This window comes from Astatotilapia calliptera, chromosome 7 (genome assembly GCF_964374335.1).
Source record: "Astatotilapia calliptera chromosome 7, fAstCal68.1, whole genome shotgun sequence".
Taxonomy (NCBI): domain Eukaryota; kingdom Metazoa; phylum Chordata; class Actinopteri; order Cichliformes; family Cichlidae; genus Astatotilapia; species Astatotilapia calliptera.
In genome coordinates this window covers 39967595-39977667 of record NC_137428.1, presented here as the reverse complement: position 1 = coordinate 39977667, position 10073 = coordinate 39967595, and the positions used below count along the sequence as shown (strand labels likewise).

Below are 10073 nucleotides of genomic sequence, written 5' to 3'. Positions count from 1 at the left end.
GCAGAGTCTGGGACTCTAATTGGTCAGAAGAGAGGAGAGGTTACCCCTAAGCCTACATCCATCATAGATGAGCTCAGGCTCAGAGAAGACAGACGTGTTTGCTCTATTTGTTCTTTATGTTCTTTATGTGGTGGAGTTTGAACCTCACGTGTGGATGCACGGATGAGCTGTAGTCCCTGCTGATGGTCTTCAGAGTTTTATGATCTCACGCAGATATTTCACCACAGAATCATCTCTGAGGACCTGAACATCACCAACATCCAAGCTGTGCAGCCCGGTCCATGTGTGCAGGCATTTCTCTCGATCCTTTGAACCTTTTCGAGAGATTTTGACCCATAAACAAACAAATCCAAATAATTCAAATTCTTCTCAAATTCTTCTCAAATTGTTGAATTATTTGTCCACGTTTTTCGTAACAGAACCATAAACATGTTCTCTTTAGTTCTGAAACAACTTTTTGTATCTTAAGTCTCTAATTAACCTCACTAGTTGGAAGAAGTCCCAAACACCTGCCCCTCCAAGTATTACACGACTTTCACAGTCTTGTTGTAACATCTTGCTAATTTAAAATGAAAACTTTAAAAAAAAAGTTTCTGCATGTCATATATTTTCTTTTAAATGCATTTTTAAAGTGATCATTCATTTGTGTAACTTACATTTTGTACATCATCCAGAGTATTTTAGAAATAAATGTTTGCAACATGCAGAAAAGAAAAGAAAATCTCAAAAATGAGATGAACAGAATAACTTGCTCACGGTTTGGAAATGTTTTAAAGACCTTACTGCATTACTCAAAGTGTGACTTAGTGCCAGTCAAGCAGGAACAAGGATTTTCCAGTGAAGTCTATTTTGGCGTTGGGTGTTCTTTGATCTGATACCATCAGTTGTGGTTTGGCTGCTGCATATTACAGATTGCAGAGCAAAAGGAAAACATTTCAACTCAACAAACCACTGCGACTAGTTAAAGCACTTTAACTACAGTTTTTCGAGTGACTAAGGTAAGACCCGACGGTTTAACCTTAACATTTCAGATTAATTCATTCATTCATAATTAACCCATAAAAGCAAAGATTGAACAGAGCTCAAATTTAAATAGTTACAAAAGTTTTTAAAGATTTTAATTTAATGTTGTTTGCTCAATGATATGACTTCAAATGCATATGCAGGGCTGGGTAATAAATGGGATCATAATAAAAATGTTTATATAAACTGACAATCAAACTGAAATGTGCTTAAAATACTGATGAAGCTTGTCACAAAGGGTTGTTTGTGGTTGTTACCTGATTTAACATCTGATATTTTTAAAACTAATGAAACAGCATTTCGTGTATATTTGATGCTTCTTGGTTACAGTGTATGGTTCATGTGGCTACTTTTTTTTCCCTCTCAGACTTTAATTGATCTCTAAGTGATCTTTCTCATCAGCATGTTGTCATCCTTTAAACATGCGAACAGCATTTTCTGTGCATGATTTGGAAACATTAAAGATGATATTGAACTGATTTATTGCAGAAAGGATTAAATAAATCTTTTTTTTTTTTGTTGCCCAGCCCTACAACTATGTACTTACTATATGCTAAATCAGTATAGATGCATGCATCTATAACACATAATATCTTGTTTGTTGGTAGTAATCTGCATTACTGATGCAGTGAACAGAAACAAAGGTCATGCAACTTTTGGAAAAACTGATGAATCCATTCCTGTTCCAAAATATTTTTGGTTAAAAATGTAAATTTTAGATTAATTATAAAAAGTTATTGATATAAAAATCAAGAACAGACAGGTTACAGTTGGTATGACCAGTCTGCAGTTCACCTACAGAGAGTTTCTCCGCCAATGATGACGGATCACTTAAAGTGAGCTTTTACACATCGCCGAGCAGTCGGGATGTTTGTAGAGGCAAAACATAAAAGCTAGAAGACGACGAAGTCTTCTTCAAAAAGCTCAAACATGCGATTCATGCCCGCCGCCACAGTGAAAAGTCAACAAATAGAGGGATCAACTCCAAAATCCATCATAGAACTCATAAAGAGGGGTAAACTCATTCCCAGAGTGTTTTTAAATGTGCACTAACTGATGCAATACTAATAATTAATATTCATTAATATTTTAATATATTAGGGGCTTGTATCAAAGTGCAGGTGAGGAGGCATGATGAGAAGACATCATGGTTTCAGTTAAAAAAAAATCACAACATCAGCTCTACACACTGAAAAATGAAGTGGTCCAGTACAGGAGTGAGACCAGCTGGAAGTAAAGTGACACGAAAGTAGTAGAAATACTGCCAGTTGTTTTTAGCTGCTCTGTGACTTTGGTGTCCACAGATGTATCAAACTGAAACCAGCGCGGTTCTTAAGAATGTGGGAGCCGATGCAGAACTCATCTCTAATAACAACTTAAATAACAAGATGGATCTGCTGACTCTGGTCAAAGTCAGTGAGGGAAGATTCTGGCCCGTACCAAAGTACAAGCCCATGGAGTTCAGCCTGTCTGAGCTGGCCGAGCTTGAGGAGGAAGAAGACACATGTAAAGGTGTGTAACCACACACACACACACACACAAACACACACACAAATACACACACACACACTTGGTCCCCACAAGTATAATAGCATTCCAATTTTCTGTCACCACAAAGACATCTAAACATGTCCACTCAGACACACCCAACATACTTATGTGATGCTCCTTCCAGATTATAAGGAGGAGGTCTTGGTGAAGGATTTCACGACTACTATGGAGACAAAGGGGAGTGGAGAAATTGGTGGGGGAGATGATATTGTGGGTAAAGCCAAAGTTGAGGCAACTGGTGATACCGTGGATGGACTGGAACAACCTGTGAGCATTATAAAAAAGAAAGCCGACGTTAAAAAACTGAGGAACAAGTTCAGTGGCAGGTAAGTGTCCGTCTCTCTGCTCGAGTTCAGCAGCAGACTTTCTGTAAACATGGAAATAACTTCCAGGCCTGCGTTCTTTCTTTTGTCCAGCGGGGGGCAATTTAAAAGGGTTATCAGATAAGATTAGATTAGATTAGATTAGATTAGATTAGATTAGATTAGATTAGATTAGCCTTTATTATCTTGGGTGACATTTCTCTTGGACAAACACGAGATATAATAGGTAACATGTAATATCAGGTAACACACATACAATTTCATCATCACCTAAAGAAAATTTGTACCCAATTAACTCAGGGTTTTGGGTTTTTTTTCCTGTGGGCATTGACTCATACTCTTTATAAAGGATATGATTGATATCCTCAGAGATTTTCAGACTCTTCTTTATCACTGACTCTTGAAATACTGGAGGGCAAGCTCGGGGAGCGTGCCAATTATCTTCTCACCCCTTTCAGTCAAATTTTGAAATTGGGAACTGAACTTAGCAGAAATGTTAGAAATCCACATATGATGAACCTGCTGTATCTGACAGTCCAGGTAAACACCTAAATACTTAAACGTGTCACTAGTTCAACCTTCTCTCCAATAATTCATCATGGTTATCATCACGTAGTTATTTGTATGTTGCTCCCACAGCCCTCTGTGACTCCTGTACGTATAAGCTCAGCATGTGTAAGATTACGATTAACTTTCACTTACGTTTATCTTGTAATTAAAAACACCACATACCATCTAACTATATGTGCATCCTCCTTTGCCAACAGTTCCTAACCTGTTTCCCTCTCTTGGTGCTTTCTGTTTCCAGGAAAATAAAGAAGGAAAACATGGAGTTACTGGGACTGAAGGACAATGACAAACTGACTTTTGTTTACCAGAAAGTTTACAACAGCGGGCCTGTCAAGATGATTCGAAAGTCTAACAAGAGTGGGTCCATCTCAGCCTCCTGTCAAAAGATGCTGCATGTTCTTATAAAGGTGAGTGAATCTGACGTTTATCTATGAAAGCTGAACTTTGATGGTATGAGGTGATTAAATATGTACTGTAGAACATTGGAATAGAGCCAAACTAATTTAATCTGAAACCACAACAAGCCATCAGAGAAAGTGAAAAGTTCTGTATGGGCTCTACAGAGAATCAGCTCATCTATGAACACTGAGCCAGCCCGGTCAGTTCTTTAATGAGCAACACAATCTAATGTGAACAGAAACATCAACATGTCAAAAACAAGCCGACCTGATGGCAGACTGGATAATCAGTCCATCCTCATTATCACCAGTTACCTCATCACTCATACTGTAAACTGTAAAGCTGCTGCGTTGGTCATTTTAAACCACTTCAAGGTTGCTTTAAATCTCAATTGTAAATTGTACATTTTAGACTATTATTGACCCTTTTTACCTCAAAGTGTATATTTACTCCCCTGTCCTTAGTCTTAAAGTGTATATTTATTTCCTACTCTTCCTGTATTTATTGTTGTTCTTTTGCACTAAATGGAACTGGAGCCTCGTTGTCTCATCTCTGCTATATACTGTACTATATGTAGCAGAGATGACAATAAAGTTTACAGCAGACACCAGCGGGCCAAAGCCCCAGCACCTGGTTGATAGAGAAGTGCACCAGGACCCAGGCAGACCAACCAGAGCGCTGGAGTGCATGGCACCGTCAAAGGCTAATAGTGCACTGATAATATAATTATGAGCTCACTGATTCTATGAGCTTTAATGATAGTCCAGAGGCTCTGCTAATGGCAGCGCAACAACAGCAGCAGGTCAAGAGAGTCCATTGTTCTTATTTTTTGTTTCTAAATGCTGTATAAGGCAACAAGTATTCACCACAGAAACAAACAGTTTCTGCACAATCCTGATTTTAATGTATTTAATGTTGTATGATTAAGACGTTGTTCTAGCACTCTTCTGATCTGTCTGAGGAACAAACCGACGTTTCAGTATTTCTCAGTAGATCCAACATCGTGTTATTTGTATTTAGGGCAGCAAGAAGGAGGTGACGAGCTTCACTGTGCCGGAAAACTCCACCTTTGGTTTTGGTCTCATGGAGCTAAAGATGGATGATGAGAAGCTGAGTAAGAGTACATGACTGTGTTTAATGTTTCCGAGTAGATTTAGTGTGTTTTCCTGTTACTGAATGTAACAATGTCTCTTTTCTCATCTTAGAAATCACATGTGAACCCTTTACTCATAAAACAGGTTTATTCGGTAGGTTGATTCTCTTGTTGAAGGTTTTTCTTCTTCATTTATAAATGTCAGATTTAGTCTTGATTCCATGTTTGCCTTGATCTTTACTTTTGGGAGGCGTGAATGATTAAATCAAGTTTGACAGTTTAGAATAGAATAGAATAGAATAATCCTTTAATTGTCCCACAAGAGGAAATTTGGTTGTAACAGCAACCAGAAAGACACATATACAAACAAACAGTACACAGGACACAGAACAGAAACATACACAATTTGTTCTTACATACTTACATCAAGGACAATGGTTTCTATAAACAGAGTACTGTACAGTTATTAAATTAAATAAAATTAACTACAGATGGCAAACCCAGGTTGTAGTGCGAATCGGTTGATTAAATTATTGCAGTTACAGCGCAGATGTAAACATCTATGATGTTGTTGGGAGCAGTTTTGATTGTACAGTCTGACAGCTGCAGGGAGGAAGAACCTGCGGAAATGCTCCTTCATGCATCTAGGATGTAGCAGACATTTATCAGACACTGTGCTGTTTTTCCTTTTGTGGCTTTAATCATTCTGAGGTTTGTTTCCAGGTCTGTTTGCCAACGATGCCATCAACTCCAAAGAGATGCTGCACAAAGTGAAAGAAGGTGTGTGTGTGTGACTTTTAAAATTTTAGAATTGATTTATTTTTTTAAATAACACTGCATCAGCATTAACAATATTTTAAACATGACAACGGCTCATTCTGTCACTCTCCTCCTTATCGTCATGATATCAGAGATGGATAGGGATGGGTATTGATAAGATTTTAACGATTCCGATTCCATTTTCAATTCTGTTTAACGATTCGATTCTTTATCGATTCTCTTATCGATTCTTTTTTTTTTTTTTTTAAAAAGGAGAACACTAAGGTCGATTAGCTTAGAACTTTGTTTTATATCTTCTCTTTGAACAAGATAGAAATTTAGGAGTAACATGGCCTTACAAACCCAACAGTGAGATCTTAAGAGATCCAGCCTACGGCTCTTCAATGGGGTGTCACAGGGTCCCCAGGAAAAAAAATGTATATGTAAAATAATAAAATAAATATTCTTCTGTAGCAATAACAAAGTATAACATAAATTATTCTGTAGCAATTACACAAGAATATCCAGTAATGTCCCTGCCTACAATTAAACACATTCACTTACCGAAAATCGGGGGCATCTGCTGTGGCAAATGGGTGCAAGCCTTTGACCACAAACTGAGTCACTGCTCGGTAACATTCGTCTATCCTGGCCTGAAAGGAGACGCTACCGGTAGACTGCAGCGAGAACTGCCAGCGAGCGCCAGCCAGACTCTGTCTGTCTCTCTCATCATGGTCACCTACATGTACAGTAATGGCAGGTCTTGTAATAAGGCAGATTGCGCTAACATAATATGCACTGTTAGTTGATTATTTACCTGCCGCATTAACGGGAGAGGACGTGCAACGTTACTGCTGCTGCTGGGTTGAGAGTCACGAGTCCGGAGCGGAATTAAAAACACGTGTCATCGCGTATTTTGTGAGCAAATGCTTTTGCATATTCGTAGTGTTTCCTCCCTTAAATGAAATATCTACTTTGCAAGTTGCCCTGTTGTCATCGGTTCTCATAAAGTATAATCAAACTTTTGAGCGTTTGAGCCGCTTAGGCGCCATGTTTCCTGCCAGGTAAATGACGCTCCGCAACGTGGTGACGTCATTCGGGGCGACTGGAATCGATAAGGGAATCGTTTGCAAAAATGGCAAACAATTCCAAGGAATTGAAACAGTGGGAACCGGTTCTCAACAAGAACCGGTTTTCGATACCCATCCCTAGAGATGGACATGTAAAAAAAAAAACAAGTAAAGTAAGAGTAAAATAGAAATGTTTCAGTAGCTGTGATGGATCCTGTATAACTACATAATTTAACAATAGAGCGCTCCTTATTTGTGCACATTCACCTGTCTGAGGTGAAAAAAAGTCGCTCGGTTGGTAGCTTTAGGTTGAGGTTGTGCAGACACATTGATGTGTCTTTAACATCTCTGCCATTGGATGTAGGAGGATTATGGAGAGAAGTGCAAAAACAGATAGTATATTCCAACTATTCCAATACTATAGTATTCCAACTATAGTATGGAAAACTGCCATCTGCAACATAAACAGTTTTATGGGCAGTAACAGGGACTCCCAAAGTCATCTGTTTGAACAATCATTGCTAGGAACCAAAACAATCACTTGGAGGTTTTTTGCTCAGCACCATGTCATCCAGGAACCACTCACTAACCAATCAGGTATAAATACGTTAAATATGGTAATGTGAGAAATCATAATAGATTATGGGAATTGTTTTGATCTGTGTTTGCAATAAATAACTTGAAATAAATATTTATTTTGATCGAAGGTCATTCAGGTTTGTCTGGTGAGATACGCATGCATGAAGTGTTTGAGTGATGAGTCATGTTTTACTCAGAGAAGTGTTAAGTAAACCTGAAAACATGAGACATAAAACCTGATTATGTTTTACTTTTTTTAATAAATTATTTGATGTCTGCTAGGATTTGACACTGAGACCTGATGCTTAATAAACTGGTTTCTATGGTTCCAATAAAAAGCTGCTTTCATTTACTGATGGTATGATTGGTGCTGCTTCTGTGTTTGCTGCAGAACTGGAGACGAAGGATCATCTTCTGCTGCCGCTCGGAGAGCTTCCCGAGTCGACCCGTCGTGATCTGCTGAAGAAGCTCAGCGAGCTTGCTGAGGACGGAGATACTCTCTCTCTGCTGGAACAGACAGTAAGAAGAATATTGACCAGAGTCTGGTGTGTGCTTCTCCTAAGGTTCAAGGCTCATTGCCATCTTCATCAGTTACTGCAGCCTGGTCAGCTTACACTGAGATAAACATCGGTGTTGCAGGTTTTTAAAGACGTATTGGATATTTCAGTTTATTTTAAAATACACTTCCTTGTCATCTTAACAGTTTTTTCTTCTTTTTATCTGAAGCCAAATCAGTCCTGCTGGCTGGTCTTTATGATGTTAAACTAAGCACAGAGGTAGTTCAGGGAGACACAACCAAGCTGCCCAAAGTTTCTGCAGGCCACTTTGTAACCCAACGCCACCCCACCTGCCGTCTTCCATGTGTGCTCGAACAGTTCTGCTGATCATTAACGCTGTTAATAAATTAATAAAAAGGGAAACATCAGTTATCAGAGGAAAAAGTGATACTGAAACAAAATAATCTTAAAACCTGTTTGAAACTACAACTTCTATGACTACAACCCAACAACAACAACTATAATAACAACAATAATAATAATAATAATAATCCTCTGCTCCTCTCAGCTGGACCAGTGCACTAAAGGAACCTCTGAGCATGTACTGTCTGAGGCTGTCTCCTCCTTCATGGACCTTCTTGATATCTCAAACATCTCCAGTGCTGTGAAGGATGCCGTTCATCTGTTGGTCAGCACGTTGGACAGTAAGTCAGCTGACCCGCTCTGAGACATTTATTCCATTTAGTAACATGTAGATTTAATTTTATTGACACATCTGAAGCAAAGTGTTTCAGCTCGTCACATCGTCATCAAACTTTGTCTTTCTTCTTCATGTTTGTGCAGCTCTGCCAGATGAAGTGCCACCACTTCTGACCCGCTGCAGTCCAGATACTCTGAGAGTCCTCAACCAGCTGGTGGGTTCATTCACTCATTCGTCTACATTCATCTACATGCTCCTCTCAAAAGCCTCATCACACCTTATTCCACACAAGTGCTTGCTGTAAGAATATGTGCAGAACATGGTTGGGCTTCCTGAATTAAGCAAGTGAACATTTACAGTGATTTTACAGACCCTGTTACACTTAACAGCACATCAGCAGCAGCTCCGCCCACTATCAGCAGCCTGTGGGCGGAGTCTTCCTCATGTTTGAATCTGATCAGACAACAGCTCCCTCTCTGCTTCTCCAGGTGGATGGTCTGAAGGACGGTCGGGCCACACTGCCAGAGTCCCTGCCCGTCCCCCTGCAGGAGGGAGGGGAGCTCCGCTGGGCAGCCGAGTTCATCTGTTTGAACGATCAGAAGCTGAAAGAGTTGAGTGACGGCTGGGACCGGCCCGAGCTGCCCCCAGAGGTTCTGCTGGAGGTTCTGTGCCTCGCTGTGCAGGGACTCAGCCTGATGCAGCCCACAACAAACCCTTAATGTCAGCTGCTGTGATCTTTGTTAACCTGTTTTCACAGCAGCTGATTTTATATTGTGTGCAGCTTCAAAGCAGGTAACATCAGTACCTACAGCTGGGTTGATTCCAGCTTTTGTGTTGCAGCGTTTCTCTGCCTTTATTGTCTTTCCCAGGAGCAAAATGACTTTAATTTGTAATAACAATAATAATAATAATAATTTACTTCATGATTCTTGTCATTTATTGGTTTTGTTGCAGTCTTTGTTTATAGTTCCTGTTCCCTTCTGTGTTCCCCATCTCTGTCTCCACGTTTTAATATTCTGAATGTGAATTTATTATTCTCCTTGTTCTGAATTAAAGCTTTATGATTTACTGAAAAGAGCGAGTGGAGCCTTTAAATCTAAGAAAAATTTTTTACAAGAACCCCTAAAAACACATAAATGACAGCAGATAAGGATCAGCGCCGAGGTAATGACACTGACATTCAGAGAAAGGTTGTAATTCAAAAATAATTAGGAAAGTAATTTAAAAAAATCAGTGTTCACAAAAAACCTTTTTTCTATTAAAGTTTGTACATTTGTATATGTAGTTTAAAAATCTCATCTTGTTAAAGGTTGTATGTTATTACTGATGTAAAATCTGAAGGTGTTTCTGAGTTATGAGTAGTGTGAGTTGTGAAACAGCATGTGTCAGAATAGAGAGGTGGTGTAATAATTATGTATATGTATGGGGAAACAATTAAATGACGAGAGTCTAAAAGATTTAAACCTGACAGCATTAAACTGTTTATCAGGAGGATGAATCCTTTAATCC

At 39.1% G+C, this 10073-nt stretch overlaps 1 protein-coding gene across 1 annotated transcript; it reads left to right on the top strand.

Annotated features, from left to right (window-relative positions):
* The first annotated feature begins 918 nt into the window (after window positions 1-918).
* On the top strand, window positions 919-9639 carry LOC113024928 (uncharacterized). Its single transcript, XM_026172231.2, has 11 exons — window positions 919-998; window positions 2328-2535; window positions 2699-2900; window positions 3706-3874; window positions 4887-4980; window positions 5072-5113; window positions 5683-5739; window positions 7759-7886; window positions 8433-8568; window positions 8708-8778; window positions 9053-9639. The coding sequence occupies exons 2-11, from the start codon at window positions 2328-2330 to the stop codon at window positions 9281-9283; spliced, it is 1338 nt and encodes a 445-aa protein (XP_026028016.2). The 5' UTR covers window positions 919-998; the 3' UTR covers window positions 9284-9639.
* The last annotated feature ends 434 nt before the right edge of the window (window positions 9640-10073 follow it).

Coding starts and splice junctions, on each gene's coding strand:
- LOC113024928 (XM_026172231.2), top strand. CDS start 2,328: ATGTATCAAACTGAAACCAGCGCGGTTCTTAAGAATGTGGGAGCCGAT. Junction 5,740..7,758: donor GCTGCACAAAGTGAAAGAAG/GTGTGTGTGTGT, acceptor TGTTTGCTGCAG/AACTGGAGACGAAGGATCAT. Junction 8,569..8,707: donor GTTGGTCAGCACGTTGGACA/GTAAGTCAGCTG, acceptor ATGTTTGTGCAG/CTCTGCCAGATGAAGTGCCA.